This window comes from Panthera onca, chromosome X, assembly GCF_046562875.1.
Source record: "Panthera onca isolate mPanOnc1 chromosome X, mPanOnc1 haplotype 2, whole genome shotgun sequence".
NCBI classification, from domain to species: Eukaryota; Metazoa; Chordata; class Mammalia; order Carnivora; family Felidae; genus Panthera; species Panthera onca.
In genome coordinates, this window is record NC_138357.1 from 15,784,490 (window position 1) to 15,808,360 (window position 23,871).

At 41.6% G+C, this 23,871-nt stretch overlaps 1 protein-coding gene across 1 annotated transcript in view; it reads right to left on the reverse strand.

Moving 5' to 3' along the window:
• Positions 1–23,871, reverse strand: part of ADGRG4 (adhesion G protein-coupled receptor G4) — a 120,974-nt gene that overhangs the window by 34,420 nt on the left and 62,683 nt on the right. The window contains exons 9-15 of the mRNA XM_081792955.1: positions 22,731–22,762; positions 21,077–21,137; positions 19,974–20,137; positions 18,408–18,540; positions 16,543–16,661; positions 6,898–7,114; positions 6,166–6,328 (exon numbers count right to left, since the gene is read on the reverse strand). Coding sequence (XP_081649081.1) covers positions 6,166–6,328; positions 6,898–7,114; positions 16,543–16,661; positions 18,408–18,540; positions 19,974–20,137; positions 21,077–21,137; positions 22,731–22,762 — 889 coding nt within the window. The remainder of the gene's footprint in view (positions 1–6,165; positions 6,329–6,897; positions 7,115–16,542; positions 16,662–18,407; positions 18,541–19,973; positions 20,138–21,076; positions 21,138–22,730; positions 22,763–23,871) is intronic.

Consider the following 23,871-nt stretch of genomic DNA (forward strand, 5'->3'; position numbering starts at 1 on the left):
ATGGTCAAAGTGTTTTACATGAAGTAGTACAATATCTCCTCTAAGTATATTGCAAAATATAAAGATGCATATTGTAATTTCTAGAGCAACCATCACAAAAATAATGCAAACAGATATAACTAAAAAGTCAGTAAAAAATGAAAATTCAGTTGTAATACATATTAAAAAATTAACAAAAAAGCATCAGGAAAAGAGGATCAAAAACCAAAGGGACAGATAGAAAATAAAATAAAATGGTAATCCTAGATCCAACCAGATCAAACATTACATTAAATGTTAAAGGACTACACACTCCATTTAAAAGGCAGATATTTTCAGGATGGATAAAAAACGTGAAACACAAGCTGTATGCTATCAACAAGAAGCACACTTTTTTTTTTTGAAGTGCACTTTGAATATGAAGAAATAGAAAATAAGTGGGTGTAAAAACAAATGTATATGGAATAGTAAGCATGAAAAAACTGCAATGACTATATTCAAATCAGATAAAATAGACCATAAGACAAAGAACATTACCAGAAACAAGTAAGATTAGAGTTATTATGGGGAAGACACAACAACACAAATGGATATTATATTTATGTCATATTATAACAGAGCCCCAAAATAAGTAAGGCAACATTTGACACAGCTAAAGGGAGAAAGAGAGAATTTCACAGAGTCAGAGATTTTAACACCCCTCTAAATTAGGAAACAGCTAGTAAAAAAATCAGTAAAGACACAGATGGCCTAAACAACATTATCGACCACCTTGAGGTCTGATATTTAAAGTACAACATATGCAACAAGTAGAACACACCAAGTGTTTCAAGTGTGTGAAACAAGTCCCAACAAATTTAAATGGATTGAAATTATCCCAAGTACACTCTGTGACCCATACGAAATAAACAAGAAATCAAAAACAACAATATGTGTTGGGCGTTCCCCAAAAATTTGGGACTTAAAGAATGCACTCCTGAATAATCCACGCATCGAGGAAGAAAGTAGGAAATATTTTGAACTGACTGCTTATGAAAATACAACACATCAAAATTTGCAGACTGCAGCTAAACAGTGCTTAGAGAGATATTTATAGCTTTTTATGATTTACTAGAAAAGAAGTACCTAAAATCAATGGCCTATGGATCCACCTTAAGAAACTAGATAAAGGAGAGCAAAATAAACACAAAATAAGTACGTGAAAGGAAATACTAAAGAGCAGACAGTAACAAAATAAAAAACACTCAATAAAGAAAATTAACAAAGCCAAAAGTTGGTTCTTAAAAAGGATCAACAAAATTGAAAAATCTCTGGCTATACTGACCAAGAAAAAAAAGAACAAGAAAAGAAATCAACACTATCAAGAATTAAAGAGGGATTATTACTATAGATAAGAGATTGACAAATTGGTCAGCAGGTCAATCCTACCTATGGCTTGTTTTCATATATCTCAAGCTAAGAATGGCTTTTACGTTTCATTTTTAAAAGAATGTGAGGAAGGAAAGGAAAGGAAAGGAAAGGAAAGGAAAGGGGGGAGAGAGAGAAAGAGAGGAAGGGAGGAAGGGAGGAAGAAAAAGAGAGAAAGAAAATAAAAATTTCATCAGAGACCACCTGTGACTTACAAAGCCTAAAATATTTACTGCCTTTTACAGAAAAACGTTGCTAACCATCCCTATAAATTCTATAGACATTAAGAAATAGGAAAAGGGAACCTGGGTGGCTCAGTCCATTAAGCATCCAACTCTTGACTTCAGCTCAGGTTATGAGTTCGTGAGTTCAGCTCAACTCATAGTTTGTGAGCTCCAGCCTTGCAATGGGCTCTGTACTGACAGTGCAAAGCCAGCTTGGGATTCTATCTCTCCTCTCTCTGTGTTCCTCTTCTGCTCGTGCACGTGCTCTCTCTCTCTCCTTTCTCTCTCTCTCTCTGTCTCTCTCTTTCTCAAAATGAATAAACATTAAAAAAAGAAATAGGAAATACTATGAACAACTATTGTCAACAAGCTTCACGAGTTAGATGAAATAAATTCTTAGAAATATATAAGTAACCAAAACACACAAGATGAATCAAAACATATAAATGGCTCTATATCCATTAAATTCATTGGGTTTGCTATCAAAATACTTCCCACACAGAAATTCCAGATCCATAGAGTTTCCTAGTGAACCCTATCAAGCATTTGATGAAGGAATAACACCAACGTTACAAATACTTTCCAAAAGTAGAACAGGGACTATTTCCCAACTCACTGTTAGAAAGTTGGCACAACCCTAATCTAACTAAATAAATAAAAATAGAATTAAAAAATTAGAAAATAAAAAAATAATTAGAAATAAAATATTATTTTAAAAATGAGAAAAAAATCCCAGACCAACATCCTTCATGAACATAAACACAAAAATACTTAAAATATAAGTTGAAAACAGCCGTATATAAAAAATGATAATACATTGTGACCAGTAGCTTTTCTTCCAGGAATACGAGATTGGTTTAACATCCTAAAATCAATGTAATCCACCATATTAGAAGAATAAAGGAGAAAAGCCAAACAATTATTTCAAGAGGTACAGAAAAAACATTTGACAAAATTCAACAACCATTCACAATAAAATTTTTCAGCAATCTAGGAACAGAAGGTAACTTCCTCAATCAAATAAAGGGGATCTAAAAACAAAACAAAACAAAAACATGGCTAACATCAGAGTAATGGTAAAACAGTGAACACATTTCTTCTGATATCAGGAACAAGACAAGGATGTCAATTTAACCATTTCAATCCAACATTTTATTGGAAGCACTAAAATCAAAAGAAAGGAATAAAAGGAATAAAAATCAATAAGGAAAACATTAAACTGTTTCTATTGCCAGATGACATTACAAAGAATGTCCTAAGGAATCTCTATAGCAGGCACCTGGGTGGCTTGGATGGTCAAGCATCTGACAGTGGCTCAGGTCATGATCTTACAATTCATGAGTTCAAGCCCCTCACTGGGCTGTCTGCTGTCAGCACAGAGCCCACTTCAGATCCTCTGTGCCCCCCTCTCTCTCTGCCCCTCCCCGACTTGCACTCTCTGTCTCTCTCAAAATAAACTTAAAAAAAAAAAACCCCACAAATACTTTTTAAAAAAGGAATCTCTAAAACAACTGCTACAGCTAACATGTGAGTTTAGCAAGTTCATAGGATAGAAAACTAGAGATAGATAGATAGATAGATGGATACAGAGAGTATCAACTTTATTTTTGTATACTTGCAGCAAATAATTAGAAAATTAAATTTTAAAAAATCCCATTTGCAACAGCATCAGAAGACATAAAATATTTAGGAATAAACCTAACAAAAGACATATGAAACTACTCCACTTAAAAATACAAAACATTGGGGCACCTAGGTGGCTCAGTTGGTTAAGCATCCAACTCTTGATATCAGCTCAGGTCTTGATCTCAGGGTCAGGAATTCAAGCCCCATGTTGGGTTCCATGCTGGGTATGAAGCCTACTTAAAAAACAAACAAACAAACAAACAAACAAACAAAAAACCAAAACTATAAAACATTGTGATACTGCTCTGTTTAAAACTAGAAAGCATAAATTTATTCCTAAATATTTTATGTTTTCTGGTGTTGTTGCAAGTGGAATTTTTTAAATTTAATTTTCTAATTATTTGCTGCAAGTATATAAAAACAGTTGACATTCTATGTCTATCTCTATTTATCATCTAGGAGGGCACTTGTGATGAGCACCAGATACTGTATGAAAGTGTTGAATCACTATATTATACACCTGAACCTAATATGACACTGTATGTTAACTAACTGGAATGAAAATAAAAACTTAAAATAATAAATAAATAAATAAACAAACCACAAAACATTGTTGAGGGAAATTAAAATCGACCTGAGTAAATGTTCTTGGATGAGAAGACTCAATATTATTAAGAAATCAATTCTCCCCAAAATTGATCAACAGCATCGAGGCCATCTCAGTCGCTCTCAACACTTTTTTTTTTTTTTTTGGTACAAATTGATAAGCACCTTCGAAAATTCATACGGACACAGGAAAGGCCTAGAATAACCAAAGCTATCTTGAAAAAGAACAAAGTTGAAGGACTCACACTACCTTGAAGTTGAAGGATTTCAAGACTACAGGAATCAAGACAGTGTGATAATGGCATAAGAATCCATAAAAAAATTAAAGGAACAGAATCGAACGCTCAGAAATAGACCCACATCTGCATGAGTATTCGATTTTTTTTTTTTTTTTTTTGGTCAAAGATGCCAAAGCAAGCCAATGGGGAAAGAAAAGTCTTCAATAAATGGCAATGGAATAACTGGGTATCTATATGGACCAAAATGACCTCCAAACCATATGCTACACCACACCTTCTCACACCACACATAAAACTTAATTCGATGGGGTTTATAGTCCTAACCATTAAAGCTACAACCATAAATCTCTTAAAGGAAAGCATGGGAGAATATCTTCATGACCTGCCGGCAGGCAAAGATTTCTTAGACAAGTCACAGGGTGTTGCTCATAAAAGAAAACAACTGATAAATTATACCTCATCAACGTTAAAATTTATCCTCATCAAAAGACATCACTGAGGAAATGAATAGGCAAGCCACAGAGAAAACATTTTCAAGACATGTATCTGATAAATGCCTCGTATCCAGAATATACAAAAAATATTTACGACTCAATAAGAAGACAGACAACCCAAGTTAAAAAGGGGCAAACGATTTTAACAGATACGTCACCAAAGAAGATACCCAAATGGCCAATACAAAATTGAAAAATCAAACTAGTGTGACACTGCATATCAACTGTCGTTCAATTTTTAAAAAATGAAACAATCACTCCACAATCCACTTAGGAGCCAGCATGATAGGTTCTTACAAATTTAAACTTATCACTCCTAGGTATTCACTCTAGATACATGAAAACATATGTCGACACAAAGACTTTTACATGAATGTTCAATGAAGGATTTATTGTTCATAATAGCCCCGAACTGGAAACAATCCCAACATCCATCAACAGGAGAACAATGTTTGGTATGTCCATACAGTGGAACATTATACAGCAATAAAAAAGGACAAACTATAGAAACAAAAAAAAAGCTATATGAAAGAAGTCTTATATAAGAGAAAACATATTATATGATTCCATTTATATAAAGTTCCAGAACAGGCAAAACTAGGGTGGAAAAATACCAGAACGGTGGCTGCCAGTGGATGTAGTAGCTACAGGGATTGACTGGGAAGGAGCAGGAGGGGAATTTGAGGGATGACAGTAATGTTCTATATCTTGATATGGGTTTGGAGTTACACAGATGCACACTTCTGTTAGAATTCAGCAAATGTATACTTAGAATTTGTGTATTTCCCCATAAGTAAGTTTTATAATTTTTCAACCTGTATATATTTTTTTAAAAATGGTGCCCTCCCAAATTGTCTTGAGCAAGGGTTGACAGCCTGTGGCCTGAGGTGGTGTGGTGTGGTGGAAAGGGCCCAGGCTTTAAATTTTTTTTAATGTTTATTTATTTTTTGACAGAGAGAGAGAGAGAGAGAGAGAGAGAGCGCGCGCGTGCAAGTGGGGGAGGGGCAGAGAGAAAGGGAGACACAGAATCCGAAGCAGGCTCCAGGCTCCAAGCTGTCAGCACAGAGCCCGACGCGGGGCTTGAACTCACGAACCACGAGATCATGACCTGAGCCTAAGTCGGATGCTTAACCGACTGAGCCACCCAGGTGCCCCGAAAGGGCCCAGAATTTAAAGCCAAACAGACATAAGTTTGAACCCTGGCTTGGCCATTAGGTTGTGTGTCCTTGGGCAAGTTACTTAACTGCTCTGTTTCCTCATCTGTACAGACAGTAGCATAGTGCCCCAACATATAATAAGTACTCCATAAATAGTAGCTAATAATAAAATAACATGTGAGATGATTTCGGGTCATGGGGCCAAAGATGGCGTCATCGCACATCTCGTGGACACCGTTCCAACCAAGATATTCATCTACTAAGGGTTCTATCTGAATCTTCCCTGGGATATGTGTACTTCCATAAGGTCCTCTGAAGACTAAGACCTTTAAAAAAGACAAAAAGGATCCCCTCTCCCTCCCAAGGAGTAAATGAACGAAGACTTGGAACAGTGCTTGCCTGATTGGCTCTCAGTTCCCCGAACTGTACTCACCTCAGGGTCTGCGCCTTCGTTGTAGGAGCGAATGCTGAAGGCCATGCCTTCAAATGTGTGGTCTACCCGCAGGATGGCCAAAGCCAGGCTGGCTGCTGTCAGATTTGCTGTCCTCCCAAAAAACTCCATCTTGTGACCAGCACGCTCAATTATCCTCAGAATTCTGCAAGGAACCACAAGTAGAGAAGAGCATTACTACCTCTTTAATATAAAACCCATTCTCCTTACAGGATTTCCTCAGTGTAAGACCTTTCCTTCAGTTTTAATCTCTGTTTTTTACATTGTTTAGGAATTACTGAATAAAAGCACCGGCAGGAATATTTGGGGGATTAAAAACATCACATACGGTGCCTCCTACAAGACTTGGTTACTGATAGGCCATAAGGTAGAGGGAGGTAACTGGTATTATTCTCAAGCTTTTTGCTTGAGCACTGGGTGGATGCATTTTATAGAAATTGGGGGAGCCCCGGGGCTGGGAAAATAGATTGGAGGCTTGGTTTGGGGTAGCTATTTATTTGAAAAGCTGCTACGATTAAAGTTGAGTTAGAATTTGCCATGCATTCCTTCACAATTGGGACGTGAGTGCGATGACCCCCTTGCATCACACAAACACGGCTTTGGATGCATAGCTACCTGACCTTGAAAACTGGTGATAACTGCATACAAAGGAATGAATTATAAATATTGTGAATATCATGCAAGAATTTATTTTACCGAAATATTAGTACTTACTCATTTCTCACTTCACGCAGATCAGATGCTGAATTGTTTTGCTTTCCCAAAACAGCACTGATTATTTGTAGTATCATCTGGGTTAGATTCATACTTATCTCATGACATTGTGAAATGTCAGATACTTTAGAAACAATAATCTTTGTCTCATCTTCATCCAGAGTGGGGGATTCATTTATTAAGTTTAAAATGTGCTGTGCAGCATCACCTGCATTCTCTGGGGAAAGAAAATCGAAATGTAAAACCTGCATCACTTTGTTTTGGGAAATGCCGGTCTGCTTCCTTCCCTTTCAAAAGTAAAGGCAGTGAGGATGCCTGTGGTGGCTCAGTTGGTTACGCGTCCAGCTCTTGATTTCAGCCCAGGTTATGGTCTCACGGTTCGTTAGTGCGAGCCCTGAGTCAGGCTCTGTGCTGACAGCGTGGAGCCTGCTTCAGATTTTCTCTCTCCCCCTCTCTCTGCCCCTCCCACACTCGTGCGTGCGCACATGCGCTCTCTCTCTCAAAATAAACATTTTTTTTTTAAAGTAAAGGCAATGAAATAGAAATACATACCAAGGCAGCAAAATTTACAGTCAATAAAATGCTGGACCTCAATTTCTTTCTTTTTTTTTTTAACGTTTATTTATTTTTGAGACAGAGAGAGACAGAGCATGAACGGGGGAGGGTCAGAGAGAGAGGGAGACACAGAATCTGAAACAGGCTCCAGGCTCTGATCAGTCAGCACAGAGCCCCACGCGGGGCTCGAACTCACGGACCCCGAGATCGTGACCTGAGCCGAAGTCGGACGCTTAACCGACTGAGCCACCCAGGCGGCCTGGACCTCAATTTCTATAACAGACGGAGTCCCAGCAAGTAGCACAGAAGTCAAGTTTTTATTCATTAAATCCTTTTTAAAATACACCAGGGAAACCTTTTTGGCACTGAAGATTAGCTCGCAATTAGATTCTAATTAAGTTAAGACTTTGAGTATTGGATTGAGTTAAGTAGATCCCACCTGTACTAAAATATCAGCAAACACTCTCAGTCTGTGTTTTCATAATCAAAGATGGCAATGATATTTTTTCTGTCAAGAACCAGCAAGCACAGGAAAAAAGCAACTATGGACCAATATATAGTAAAGAGCAACTTAATTTAGATTTTTTTTAAAGGGTAAGAACAGTAGATATTAATTCGCCCACTTTTTTCTTCACTTTTTATTATGGAAATTTTCAAACACGCACAAAAGTAGAAAGAATAGTATAATGACTCCCCATGTACCTCATGAATCACCTAGCTTCAACAAGTGTCAATGAAGAGCTAATCTTAGTTTATCTACACTCTCACCCACCTTCCTCAACCCCAGATTATTTTAAAGCAAATCCCAAAAATATCATTGCATCCATAAATACTTCAGTATGCATCTCTAAAACCAAAGACCTGTTTGTCATAACCATAATGCCAGTATTTGTTAAACAAATACAACACAAATTAGATTTTCGTTCAATATAACCTCTATAAAGCTGAGCTCCTTGGGGTGCCCTGCTAGTTTAAACTCCCGTTTAAGTCCAATAACCAAAATATAATGGAAAACAATCGAAACATACAATCCCTTGAGAGAAGTCCGGAGAGAGATTTACACTCATAACGCTTAACCCAGGTTACACTGCAAATAACCAAGTCTGTTGGGGAAGACAAATTAGCAAAAACACCACCCTCTCTCTCTCTCTCTTTCTCTCTCTGCCTCTCTCCCTCTCTCTCTGCAAACAACTCTCTGTCCTTGTCAATGTAAATTAAGCAATCTTTCCCGAGATTCTCTCAATTTCCACCCTGGCCCCCCCCCCTTAACCATTACCACAATCTGCCCAACAATGGAGGTGGCAGAAAGGGGGAGCTTGAACAAGGTTGTAATTACTTCTAAATTAATATTTTGTCCTTGTCACATCTATCTTCTGGTCTGTTAAAGAAACTTGAGAAAATAATAAGACTGAGATGGGGGAAACGTACGATGTGCTCATTCACAGATTTTTCTATTGCTCTTAGTAAATTTTCAGGCTTTTGTTGTAAGTGGGATAGCCAGCGCCACCTACCCAGAGTCATTCTTTGGGCCTCAGTGGCGTGACTTCAGTCCATGCAGTCCCTGCTGTCACAGAAGGAAAGTAAACAACTGGCCAATGGGAGACTGACTACACTGTGGAAAGTAATCACAGGCTTTTCACCTAGAGTCATCCAGTTTTTAAGTCAAACGCAGGACACATCACACTCTTTGCGTAAAAAATGCTAAGTCCTCGAGCGAAAGCAGTGGAAGGAATCCTCCCTTGTTTGTTGTAAAATAAATCGGTCTGGGGGGCCTGGGGGGCTCAGTCGGTTGAGCATCCGACATCGGCTCAGGTCACGATCTCACGGACCGTGGGTTCGAGCCCTGCGTCGGGCTCTGAGCTGTCAGCTCAGAGCTTGGAGCCTGCTTCGGATTCTGTGTCTCCCTCTCTCTCTGCCCTCCCCCCGCTCATTCTCTCTCTCTCTCTCAAAAATAAATAAACATTAAAAATTAAAAAAAAATTTTAAATACATGGATCCCCCCTTGCTTGAAGTAGTTACAACTAATCTGACAGTAATTGCGCAATCAAAACAGTAATATATCTGTTATTTATTGAGCAATTTCTACAAGCCGGTATTGTTGTCTGCAACTGCATTACAAGCCACCCCAAATGGAACGACTTAAAACAATTCATCGTTATCCCTCATGGTTCTGTGTGTTGACCAGTTTCAGCTCAGTGGTTCTCATTTAGGGGCTCTCATGCGGGTGCTATGAGATGACAGCTGGAACCAGAGTCATCTGGAGACTGGACGTGACTGCAAGTCCAAGATGGCTCACTCTCATGGACTGGCCAGTTGGGGCTGTTGAACTGGTCAGTTGGGGCTTTGTCCTTTGGCGGTCACTTGAGGCTGTTCCCGACACGGCCTCTCCCAGTGGCTTAGGCTCAGTGGTATGCTGGATCCAGCTGGTATCAACTTGTCAGAACTAATTGTTAAATTTTCGGGAGTTTTGTGAGCTGGTTAAACACAGCCATTATGAACAATTAAACTACAGAAACTTTTATGAAATCAATCATATTAAAAACAGTGGTGATACTCAAAACTCATCACTTCCCAATTACTTTCCTACATGTCAATAATCTGTGCTTCGGTGTTTATTTTTACCTACTGTCTCCGTGTTGCACATCTCTTACCAACTTCGTGTTCAGTAATTGCATGTTGCAGTTTATATTCAGCCATCAGAGAGTATTTACATCAAGGAAATCGGCGAACGCTACCAAAGCACCTTTTGGGGCAGAGCGGGTTGTTACACGTTTTCCAGCACGCCACTGTTTGGGCTTCTTACTGCACGGTGTCTGGGTTCTGAGAGGACGGATCCCAAATCACAGTGTGCAAGAGAAAGGAAGCAGGGATTTCCAGTCCCCTTAAAAGCGAGTCCTGTGATTGGCACAGCATCACTACTGCCAAATTCTGCTGGGCTAAGTAGTCACGAGGCAGTCCAGAAGTGGGGCGCCAGGGTGGCTCAGTCGGTTAAGCATTCAACTTCGGCTCAGGTCATGATCTCGCGGTCCGTGGGTTCGAGCCCCGCGTCGGGCTCTAGGCTGACAGCTCAGAGCCCGGAGCCTGCTTCGGATTCTGTGTCTCCCTCTCTCTCTGTCGGCACCTCCCCCTCTCTCACTCTGTCTCTCTCAGAAGTAAACATTAAAAAAAAAAAAAAAGGCAGTCCCAAAGCAACTCCCAGTTGACAAGGAGGGAACGAATCGATGGTGGACATTTTGGAGACGAGATCCCACAAGGCATCAGACATACGCTTTCCAATTTAATCCTCACAACAGCCCTGTGTGGTGGGTACTAATTCCCTGTATACAGATTAAGACATTACGACACAAAGTTCTAACCCAGAGTTTGGTCCAGTGCTGTTTGATTCCAAAGCTAGTGCTTTTCAACATCACTTTCTACCACAGCATCCGCGCCTTTGTCCCTCTTCTCCACGGTTTGGGGGTTGGAACAGCTGTTCACTGCAGTTCTTCTCTCTGACATCCTGGGAATTATATTGTTCTCTCTCCACCACGCACTATCCTGTCCTGACAGAGGATGGACGCACACACAGGACACACTTCATTAGAGTGTGACACATCTTCAGTACCTTGGGGGTAACAAAAACCGGGCCAAGCAAAGAACCCACAGACTTCCGAAATAACGGTACCTTTTCTAACTCTGTGATATTGAGGGGTGACATGACACGAGCATTGAACGGGGGGAACTGACAAGGTTTTCTCCAACCAAGACATCTAATGCTTGTCAGCAAGATAGAAAGCTAAAGAAACATTATTTCAGCGTGAGTGCATTTTCTTTCCTTTACATTGTACTCATTTTTTTTAATGAAGCGCTTCATTTACAAGGAAAAGTATTCCTCCAAAGCTAATAAATTTGATAATTTATTCTCCCTTATATATATTACAGCACCACTCAACTCTTCTCATCCTCTGCAGGTTTGTTTTTTTTTTTTAGTAAAGTGACTTCTGACAGTTAATTTTCTAAAGATCCCAACCCAATGCAATGCTTTTCTTTCTTTCTTTCTTTCTTTCTTTCTTTCTTTCTTTCTTTCTTTCTTTCTTTTTTTAATGCAGGGCTTTTCTCATTGTTGTGGTTGTTTAACATTTTCTCCTATGGAGAAAATTCTATTAGCATGTCTAAGAAAAATGTGCCGCTCAGAGGAGGGAGGTCAGCATGAAGTACAAACCTCCCTACCTCGCCACCCACGCACTTCAAGCCGCAGCCCTCTCTATTGCCCTGACTCACCATTTCAGACATCGACACCATCAGAGCTGTGTTTACCATTCTAACTCTTCTAGATATTCCTTGGCAAGGATCTCAAATTTCCAAGGCAGACAAGTCTGAGGCGTTCACTGCCTCAAGGCAATTCTCTGGCTCCCCTATAAGGCACTGGGATGTCTGTGCCTTAATTTTCATCTAGGTGTTCTGGGACGCACCCCCTCCCCCTTCACACAGTAGAGCTCTGCCGATGGGAAAACTTGTGCATGCCTCAAAACCCCCGATAAGGAGAGACAGGGCTTTAAGAATAGTACCGTAAGGAGAGGCAGGGGAAAAGTTCACCAAGAGCGACGTCTATTATGCTGGTCAAAATTAGCCAAGACCATCATTCCAGGTCTCTGGAGATTGATGAGAGATCTCACAACAAATCGAGATGCATTTCATCAACAAAATCTATGGACACTTGGTCGGTATGGTGGGAGGCCATGTCCCGCAGCTCTGCCGTGTGGCTCCATTGAGTTAGGCAGCTGAGTGGTCCCTGGGGAGAAGAGCCATCGTGAGTGGCATTTGACAGGCAGCGAGCATTGGCGGTTCCCATATTTCTGACTCCGGTCTGCGGAAGAGCCACGCCGGGCAGCGGCAACAGCTGAATGCCAGCAACAAGTCCCCCTTCCCGTCAATTACACGCACAGCTCCCGCTCCAGAGGGGAAACCCTGGTGAAGCATTTTGTGAAGGACCCAGTCATCATCCCACAAAAACTCTTGCTTTTGGGTCAGGTCAGGATGGCACGGTGTGTGGGTTCAAGGCCCGCGTCGGGCTCTTGTGCTGACACCTACGGAGCTGGCTTGGGATTTTCTGTTTCCCTCTCTCTCTGCCCCTCCCCTGCCTGCTCTCTGTCTCTCTAAATAAATAAATAAATAGACAAACATTACCAAAAAAAGAAACAATCACAACCCAGCTAGAACCAGTCATCCCTGGTAGTCACGGAGAATGTGGACAAGCCTAAGGCTGCATCTTCTAATGAGAAGCATCAGATGTATATACTGCAGGGAACAAAGACTTCACTAAATTAGCGAGCCAATGGTATTTTTTTTTTACAGAAATAGAAAAAAAATTCTAAAATTCATATGGAACCCCTCCACACACACAAGTAGCCAAATCAATCTTGAGAAAGTAGAACAAAGGCATTACACTCCTTGATATCAAAATATAATACAAAGCTACAGTAATCAAACAGCACGGTACTGTGTAAAGGCAGACCTATAAACCAATGGAACAGAATAGAGAGCCCAGAAACAAATCCACACATATACCATCAACTGATCTTCAACAAGAGTGAAAAAAAACACACAGGAGGAAAGGATAATCTCGTCTACAAACGGTGCTGGGAAAACTGAAAATTCACATGCAAAAGAATGAAATTGGCCCTTCTATTACATCGTACACAAAAATCAACTCATACTGATTCAGGACTTAAATGCAAGAGCTGAAACTCAAAAAATCCTAGAAGAAAACATAACGGGAAAACTTCATGACATTGATCTTGGCAACAATCCCATGGATGTGGCACCAGAAGCACAGGCAACAGAAACAAAAATAAACACATGGGACCGCAACATATAAAAAGTTTCTCACAACAAGAGAAATAATCAACAGAATGAAAAGACAACCTACCAAATGGTGAAAAAAAAATACCTGCAAACCACATATTTGATAAGGAGCTAATCTCCAAAATATACAAAGAATTTCTACAATTCATGGGGTACCTGGCTGGCTCAGTCAGTAGAGCATGTGACTCTTGATCTGAGGGTCACGAGTTCAAGCCCCACAGCGAGCATGGAGCCTACCTTAAAAGATAAATTAAAAAAAAGACTTTTTATAACTCAATAGTGAACAAATAACCTGATTAAAAATGGGCTAAGGACTCAAATAGACACTTCTCAAAAGACATAAAAAAGGTCAATAGATACATGAAAAGGCATTCAACATCCATCACCATCAGACAAATGGAAAGCAAAACCACACTGAGACATCACGTCACAACTGTCAGGGTAGCTATTATCAGAAATCAAGAGACAACAAGTGTCGTCAAGGGTGTAGAGAAAAGGGTACCCTGGTACACTGTGGGTGGGGATGTAAACTGGCACAGTCACCATGGAAAACAGTATGGAGGTTCCTCACAAATTAAAAATAGAACTACCGTATGATCCAGCCATCTCGCTTGTGTGTGTATATCCAAAGGAACGAAAATCACTATCTCACAGAGATATCTACAGTAACGTGTTCATTACAACATTATTCACAATAGTCAAGGTATGAAAATAATACAAGTGTCCATCTAGAGATGAATGGATAAAGAAAATGTCACACACACACACACACACACACACACACAGGAATGATATTCACCTTTAAAAAGAAGGAAATCCTGTCATTTGCAACAACACGGATAATAAACCTGGAGACATTAGGCTAAGTGAAATAAGCCAGACACAAAATGGCAAATATTGCATGAGCTCATTTATCTTTTTTAATGTTTTTAATGTTTACTTATTTTGGAGAGAGAGAGTGAGTGGGGGAACGGCAGAGAGAGACAGAGACACAGCATCGGAAGCAAGCTCCAGGCTCTGAGCTGTCAGCACAGAGTCCGACGCGGGGCTAGAACCCACGAACCGCGAGATGATGACCTGAGCAGAAGTCAGACGCTTAACCGACGGAGTCACCCAGGCACTAGCATGATCTCATTTATATGGGGGAATCTAACATAGTCGAAGTCACAAGAGCACAGAGTAGAATGGTGGTGGCCAGGGACTGGGGGAGGGGAAATGGGGAGTTGCTCATCAACAGGCATAAAGTTTCAGTTAAGCAAGACAAGTAAGTTCTGGAGATCTGTTACACAACATTGTACCCATAGTCAGTAGGAATATACCATACATTTAAGAATCTGTCAAGTGGGGGAACTGCCTGGGTGTCCCGGTCAGTTAAGTGTCCAACTCTTGATCTCAGGGTCGTGAGTTCAAGCCCCACATTGAGCTCCACGCTGGGCACGGAGCCTACTTAAAAAAATTTTTTTTGTCAAGAGGGTAGATCTCATGTTAAGCGTTCTTATTACAATAAAATAAAATTTAAAAAAGAAAGAAAGTAGATTAGAGGTTTCCAGGCATTGCAAGGATGAAGGGAAGGGAACGACTGCTAATGTGTGTGGGGTTTCTTTTTGGAATGATCAAAATGTTCTGGAACTAGTGGTGACTGTTGCACACTCTAGTGAATATGCTAAAAACCATGGAATTGTACCCATTAAATGTGTAAAATTTTACATGTGAATATCTTCATAAAAATTTTTTTCAACTACAAGATATCGATTTCTGTTTATCAAATGACTGGAGATTCAAAAGGTTTTTTTTTTTTTTTTAATTTTTTTCTTTTTTGACAGAGAAAGAGAGAAAGACAGAGATTGAGCCAGGGAGGGGCAGAGAGAAAGGGAGACACAGAATCCGAAGACAGGCTCCAGGCTCCGAGCTGTCAGCGCAGAGCCCGACGTGGGGCTGGAACCCACGAAACGCGAGATCATGACCTGAGCTGAAGTCGCACACTTAACCGATTGAGCCACCCAGGCGCCCCATTAATGTTTATTTATTTTTGAGAGAGCACAAGCAGGGGAGGGGCAGAGGGAGAGGGGGACAGAGGATCTGTAGTGTGGGGCTCGAACTCACGAACCGCGAGATCATGACCTGAGCTGAAGTCAGCCGCTCAACTGACTGAGCCACCCAGGTGCCCCAAGACAGGCACTTTCACATCTTGCAAGTGGGAGTACGAACTGGTGCAACCATTACAGACAGCATTTTAACACCATCGAAAGTATGAGTAGCCCGGCAATTCTACTTTTAGGAATTTATCTTTCAAGTATATCCCACTTAGGCAAAATGACATATGTACAATAGCCATTACAACAGTTTCGTAAAAACAAAATGTCATTGACAGCTTAAATGCCCGTCCATAGGAAACAGGTGAAAGAAATAAATTATGGCCCGTGCATGCGGTATAATATAATGCAGTGATAAAAAGCACGAGGAAGCTCTCCAAATACCAAAACAATAAATTTCTGCAATATATTGTGAAGAGAAAAAAGCAATACGGAGAACAGCATAAATAGCATGCTCCACTTTGTGTACAAAGAGGGAGGGAGAATATACACATATATGCATATGTATGGTGTGTGTGTGTGTGTGTGTGTGTGTGTGTGTGTAATTTTCCTTGTAGATACATAAAACATCTCTGTGGATATTTATTGAATGGCAGGGGTCAGCAGTGGGAAGATGTTTCACTGTATAGCCTTTCTGTTTTTGCAATATTGAACTATGTGAAGAATTACCTATTAAAACTTTTTTAAGTTTATTTATTTATTTTGAGAGAGCTCGAGAGAGAGCACAAGTGGGGGAGGGGCAAAGAGAAAGGGAGAGTGATGGTCCCAAGCAGGCTCGGCGCCCCCAATCCAGAGTCCGATGCAAGGCTCAATCCCATGACCCTGGGATCATGACCTGAGCTGAAATCAAGAGTCGGACGTTCAACCGACTGAGCTACCCAGGCACCCCTTAAAACTATTTTAAAGTGAAAAGTAATAATTAGCTACAAATTATAAAATAAAAAACACTATAAAGCCAAAAAAAACCCACTGAGAGTCCTAGCTTAGCAAACCTCACTCCCACCTCTACCAACGTGAACTACTTAGTTTCTGAAATTGGATCGTTGTAAGGTGGATTTTCCCACACGGGGCTAGCCTATACCCTCTCTGGTCTCAGGTCAAGCAGACCAACTGAGGTTCCATTATTTCACTAATGTGTACAGAACAGTCTTACCATCACTTATAGTAATGTTAGCGAGATCCACAATCTTATCAGGAAGTCCTTGAAGCAGTTTGCACTGTTTTAACTTCGGTTTTTCCCACTGAGATTTGCCAGTCTCCACGTTGATTGAGCTGAGAAAGAGAGGAGAGAGGGACAAAGAGCTTTCTCGTTGGACGATGAGGCCAGAATAGTCTTAAAGCAAACAAAGAAGGAACACGGTGTATCTTTGGCGTGCCTCTTCCTTTTGACCACTCCCACTTACAAACACTGGGCTCTGCTGGCTGAGATAGCAAAGGCAGGAGCCCAGTGTTTGTAAAGTGAAGAAAACTTTGCTCTTGGGGAACAAGCGAATCTAGGGTCCCCATGCAGGAGGTATAAAAAGGCAAGAGAGTCTGAGATGAAGCATGGCAATGTCCCGCAGAGCAAGAGCCGGGGCACAGATTTTTGCCCCTCTGGACATGGCTCCTTACCCTCACTTTCCTTTCTTACCCCCATTTTAAAAGGAAATTCATTTTAGAATCTGTCCCCGTCTCAGCATATCATTCCCCAAAGGCAATTGGTATGGCACCCTCTGCTGCTCTTTGCCCCCACCGTCCACCCTCCCCTATTCAATACAGTTCATTTCAAATGAGCGGACACATTTATTGAGCACCCACTGTGTTCTCGGACCTCTGATAGTGCAGACAAACACAGCAGGGTCTGGTCCCGGCAGGAGCGTGTTGTAACTTGGTGGTTTGAGTCTGTAAATGTAACTACGTTTAGGAGGCAAGTTGTGAGACGAAAAACTCTATCAACAAAACGGACTCTATCAAAACCACCAAGCGAGGAGAGCTTATCTGCAAGCTCTGAGCTGAGCTGGATGCTAAAAGGACAGACATGGAGGAGGGCCCCCCTGCCCCGAAGCAGAGAAAATAGCACAAGCAGAGAAAGAGACCTGAGAAGGCACCCACCCGAGTCCACAGTGGCAAATGGCCCTCCTTGGCTGGAATGCGTGGTAAAAAGAAAAGGGGAGCCCACAGGTCTTGAGTACTGTCTTTAAGAGCTCAGACTTAATACCCGAGGCAATGTGGAACCAGAGCAGGGGAAGGCAAGGGGACTGCTTTAATAGTAGCTGAGGGACAATGGTAAGGACCTGCACGGGGGTCGCGGTGGTGGAGTCCGAAAGCAAAGGCTTCATGTGAGCTCTGATTGTGATCACAAAACCAGCATGATTTGATAACCTGATTAGATGTATGAACAGAGTAGGACCCAGTCTAAGATGTTGCCTTCCAAAAAAAAGCTTTTAAGCCTCTGTCAAACCCTGCTGCCCTTCTGGGCTGCCTACTTAAGTTAATGGCATAAACCATTAACAGCAGAGAGTCAGAGAAGAGGGGCTGATGATGTAAAGGAGGAAAATGATAAGGCAACAATAGGAGGGTGATTTAGTAAATTATTATGGCCCATCAACGAGGTAGCTTTGGAGGCAATTTTTCGAAATGGTCATTAAGAAGAATGTAAACCACAGAAAATGTTTGATCAACTATTGAGTGAAAAGGTAAAAATCACATTGCTGATAGGAGGGTGGTGATTGCCACTACAAAAAAAAAGCTACATAAAACTTAAAGGCACACCGGGAACAGCGAGATGAAAAAACACACCAGCCTAAAAAACAGCTGTGTTCCGATGGTGGGATTATGGGTGATGTTTTCCCTTTTGTCTTCTTGAACATTCTTTTGGAACGTGATTATGTTGCACGCGCGTGCTTAAGTAGGTCCGAAGGGTAAAAGAAGGCAAGACAAGGGTGGAAGGGGAGGGAGGGAGCCTGCTCAGAAGCGTGGCCCCAGTTAAGCGGACCTTTGAGTATCTGAACTGGCAGTTAGAACTTGGCCAATACATACCAGACTCTAGTGGCGTTTCCATCCCTATTCTTTATGCATCTAGTTTGGGCTGTCTCGGTAGGGTTGGTTAAGAGCCACTTATAGGTCCCTTTGTATTTAGAGACTGTTTCTTGGGCTTCACACCTTCCAGGCTCTACAGAGAAAATGTATGCACATTTTAAAGGGCAAAAGGCACTTAGAAGAATCATGAACAGCCATTGTGACCCATCATTATTATCCTGCCTGTAAACACCAGCAAATAAAAGAGGAAACTTTTTCTACCAGGCCCTTTAAAGCAGGCTTCACGGAAAATATGTGAAATGCAGCCCTTTCTTAAATTAAGCCTCCCAGCAAAACCTCACATTTAGTCCTTTTCATTAAAAGCACAAATTGACAGGACAGCTTTTTGTCTTGGTGTTTAAAAGTGTTACATTTGCATTGACTAATAGTTCAAGCCACCCACACAAAAACCACAAGCCCTCACCTGCCGGTTGCCCTCCTTCAGAGGTACCCACTGTCAATGATGGGAGACTAAAGACTGACTTCTCCTTCTGGATGCTTCCTCCCTTCTTCAGGGGTTCTGGGGTGGATTTGGTTTTAGTCAACTCCACGTACCGACCGTCGCCAGTATTAGACACGGGAGCCCTGCTCTGATATCGATGCTGAGGGCAAGGTTTTGCTGCCAAGTGTGGTCACATTAAGGGAGAAGTGACCCAGGCTAAGTGTGCGTGGTCAGTCCCCTGTTTTCACTGACCACCCACTGGGCTCATGACCCTGGTTCCAGAAATCTTCCCCCTCGTGTGTTGATAGAATGGTCCGGCCATCCCAGTCTCCTGTAAGCTCTGCCTGTGGCTTCTACCCTTCTCTGCCTGCCACTCATCTGTCACTTGGGACCACAGCCCGCCCTCTGCTACCTGATTAGTTTGTCGCCGAGGACTGTGTGTTCTAACGCGGATGTGTGGTATCCGGGTTAGCCCGCTATCTATTTTGCCGCAGTCTATTGGGGAAAAGTAAGAGAGCTATAGCAGCAATGGCAGGGAGTAAGGGAAGAAATGCCCATGAGAGAAAGGCCCGACTGTTCCCAGATCACTTTCCAAGATGAACAGCCTGGCTATATCAATCAATAAATCAGCAAGCATCTATCGGGCAGCTCTAGTGTGGGACGAGGAAGCTCCCCCACCCTCCGGGTATTTATGCAAGAAAGACAATTCTCCCGCTCCGTTGATGGACAGGCCACTGCTGATGTCCAGAGCTGACCAATGGTCTCCGGTAGTCCCCCTGTATTGTTTATAAGCTCTTACAGGCAGAAAGATTCTCAGGGTGAGTGAGCACTGTGGATGAGGAAAGGGACGTGAAGACAACTCCTCTCCCCTTCAGAACTCAGGACGTCTTCCTATGCGTGCATTATGAGCTTTATAATAAGGGGAATGAGAGGAAAGTGGCTGATGGGCATCGAGGAGGGCACCTGTTGGGATGAGCACTGGGTGTTGTGTAGAAACCAAGTGGACAATAAATTATATATATATATATATGGGGAATATAATAAGGGGAATGGATGCATATGGAATACCCCCCACCCCAAATTACCTAGTTTTTCCACTGCAATGTGTTCCGATGCAACTAACAACATCAGTTGACCTTGTGTGAAGTTTCCATGTGTGAGGTTGCCATGTATTTTCCTTTCGATCCTGCTAATCAATTCGCTGGCTGCTAAAGAAGAGTTGGCTTTTAGGATGACCTGACAAACACAGCTAAAAAGCAGAGACAAAAGAACAATGTCACAGTTATGTCAACAGGGTACAACTTGGCCCGCGGCGCTGAGATTTTACACAGGTGGTTTAATTGAGAGCCCATAAACACCCAACATTTTACGTCAAGTGGCAAGCCTTACGACATGATGGAAGACGGCCCATCGAAATCTTCTGATAAATTTTCTCGTCTGCCAAATAAACAACTCAAAGCCCATTTGCAAAAGAACAGTCAGAAACATTCGCATTCTATTAAAATCAACTAGCCATGCGTTCGCTGGGAGTTTGTGCTAATTAATAGAGAAGAGGGAGTACTCAGGATTTATTACTCGGGAGAAAACCTTTTATCCTTCTGGTCTCCAATTTATCCATCATTACTGCAATGAGGCAAATGGCACACGCTCAATTAGTCTGTAAAGATGTGTTGTGCGGAAGGCCTATTTCTGCAATAGTAATAATGGAGATAATGATAATGATAGTAGCTAACATTTGCAGCACTCTTGCTCCCCTGGTCTTGCTACTCATGTTATCTTCACAACGGCCTCACAAATAGTGCTACTATTAGCCCCATTCCACAGATGAGGGAACTGAGACTTAGCCAAGGTCACAAATACCTAGTATGTTCCACTTCCCTGCTGAGTATTCTGTGGACTTTTCTTGACAGCAACAAACGCTTTATTCCCCCATCTCCAAATTATGACCACTTTGGACCCCATTTTCTTTTCACTACAAAGAGGCAGCAGGCTCTTTGCTAGGCTGTGCCATGACCAACCGAAACAACTTATTTCATGAAGGCAAGAGCCCAATTACAGCATCTGTAAAATAACCACCGGGTACTTTGATCTCCTTCTGACAACTCCGACCCAGAGGCTGCAAATACAGAATTAAATGGAAGGAAAATCAGAACTAAATGTACCAGCTACGAATAAACTCAGTTCTTACCTGTATGGTACATAGGAAATTGTAGCCATTCCTTGCCCTTCCCTCTGTTTCAAAATAATGCAAAAGAAAAGTACATTGTCTCCGAAATCTTTACACAAATGTTACAATCGAGCACAGGGTTTATTGACAACAGCAATCATCATTATGCTTTACATTTATGTAACCCATTGCCATTTGCAAATCAGTCTCAAAAAAGTCAATGCATCTAGTCCTCGTATCATCCCTGTGGTGTGGACAACGCAGGGAAAGTCACCCCATTTTCTAGATGAGAAAGCTAGGTCTCAGAGAAGGTAAGTGATCTGCCCAATGTCACACAGCTGATGAATCACAGCACCGGGAGCAGAAGCTGAGACTTCCGGATCTAGATCCTGACATGGTGATGACAAGGGTAAACACTACCAAGCATTTACTATGTCCTGTGCTAAGCACTTTACATGAATCATCCCATTCCAAAACATCCCTGTGGGGAATGGTAGTATGGTTATCCCCATTTTACAGATGAGGAAACTGAGGCATAGAGCATTCAATTAGGTTGTCCAAGGTCTCCCATTCAGGAAGTGCAAGATCAGGGGTTCTAACCCAGGCAGCCTGCTCTGGGGACCACAGTGTCGCCAAAAGGCTTTTTACACCTATTATTTGAGAGCAATTTCACTTAGGTTATGTTATCTATTAAATTAAAAAATTCAGACTCTGTTCTTTACAGAAAGTATTTTAAATGATGACAGATAGGAAGCCCCCGGGTGGCTCAGTCAATTAAGTGTCTTTTTTTTTTTAAGTATTTCTTTTTTTTTTCCAGTTTATGTATTTATTTTGAGAGAGAAAGCACAAGTCAGGGAGGAGCAGAGAGAGAGAGGAGAGATGATGCTGGGCTCGAACCCACGAACCGTGAGATCATGATCTGAGCCAAAGTCAGATGCTTAACCAGCTGAGCCACCCAGGTGCCCCAAGCATCCAACTCTTGATTTCAGCTCAGGTCATGACCTCACAGTTTCATGATCTCAAGGTTCGAGCCCCGCATCAGACTCTGCACTGACAACACAGAGCCTGCTTGGGGTTCTCTCTCTCCCTGTCTGCTCTTCTCCGTTCACTCGTGTGCTTGCTCTCTCTCTCTCTCTTTCTCAAAAATAAACAATCTTTAAGTTTAAAAAATAAATGACGGCAGATCATTTGGATGGCACTGCAGGCTTGATTTTATTTTGTATAAGCAAAATATTTCTCTCATGTTTAAAAACCTTACGAGCTGCATTGCGTACTAATCCTTTTGGAGTCTGACGTGGTAAAATTTTGAGGCACCGGGATAAGTACTGAGAATCGGGGCAAGGAGGATGGGAGGTAGTTTTGTCACACTCTGACTTCAAACCTATACACATAAAAGGCAGATTTATTATTTACAATCCCCAAGTCCTTCCATGCTCCCATAGCCCACACAAAAGGTACCTCAAAAAAACTGCCCCACAGAGAGTTCAGAAAAGCAGAGGATGGTCTTCCAACTGGGTCGCTGTGCAGATGCCAAAGAAAGTAATGTAATTTGACCCTCAACGGCCATAATTGAGCTTTGCTTGACATACACTTGGGTAGAAGCACTAATTTACTTATATCTACTCAGGTACAGGATGAGTTACAAGTCATTTTGAAAAATTACTTACTGCAGTTTGATCCATGGTTATTTCTCCCTCAGAAGTGTCTCTGTATCAAAAGCATAAATATATATATATATATATATATATATATATATATACACACACACACACACACACACACACATGTAAATGAAATATAGTGTCCAATACATGAGGACTCAAGTTCAGGAGAAAGACAACTGTGAGGCAGAACAGTAGAATCTCCCAGCTTGGAATTCAAACACTAGGGCTCTAAGGAGACACTTCAAAAGAGCTTGGTCATTATCTGAGTACCCAAATGGTGGTAAGTCTTTGAGCAACCCCACTCCCAGGAATCTGTCCCATAACAGTACCAACAAGGGTGCATACAGATATACGTACAAGAGTGGAAATAACTGAAATGTCCATCACTAGGTAATCGGATAAATACACCATTGCACACCCATGCAAAAGGATCCCATGCAGTCATTAAAATGAAGAAGCTAAATCTGTATGTGTTGGCCCGCTAAGATGTACATGATGTATTTTGAAGCAAGAAAAGAAAGGTGTAAAACAGCACGTAGAGTAGAATCCCGTTCTCTTAATAAACGTATGGCCCCAAATCTAGGAGTATGTAGAAAATAAGCTGCAAACCAGGTATTGGAGAGGGTGGGGAAAGGCGGGTTTTCTCTTTGATCTCGGCTCCTCAATACTTCTCAGCACCTGCCCATTGCACTGTCATCACCTCCCCAAATCTGCACCCCAGGCAAGTCTTAGACTAGTCAGCACTCCTCGCCTTACACATTTCAGGTTCCCTTTGGAATATTCTACCTCCTGAAAGTGCGTTAATCAGAAAATAGAGTCTTATAAATCTTCATGCATTGGCCATCCCTAGCCTTTCATCCGTTTAAGGCATGATTTTTCCCCTCAAAGTCACAGAGTATTTTAAAGCCAAAAGGGACAATAAAGGCAACTGAATCTAATTCCACTGTTTCCCTGATTTATATTCCTCTGTTTTGTTCTCTCATTGGCTTTACACCCTACAGTGATAATACACATTTTTCTCGTATTCCAAAGAGAACCTACACTCAGAAGGGAAGATGTAACTCAAAATGCCGACCCTAAATCTCAGACGGAAAAAAACAAAATGAAATCCGCCCTCCCCCGCCCCCGGGATAGGAACATACCCAGAATGCC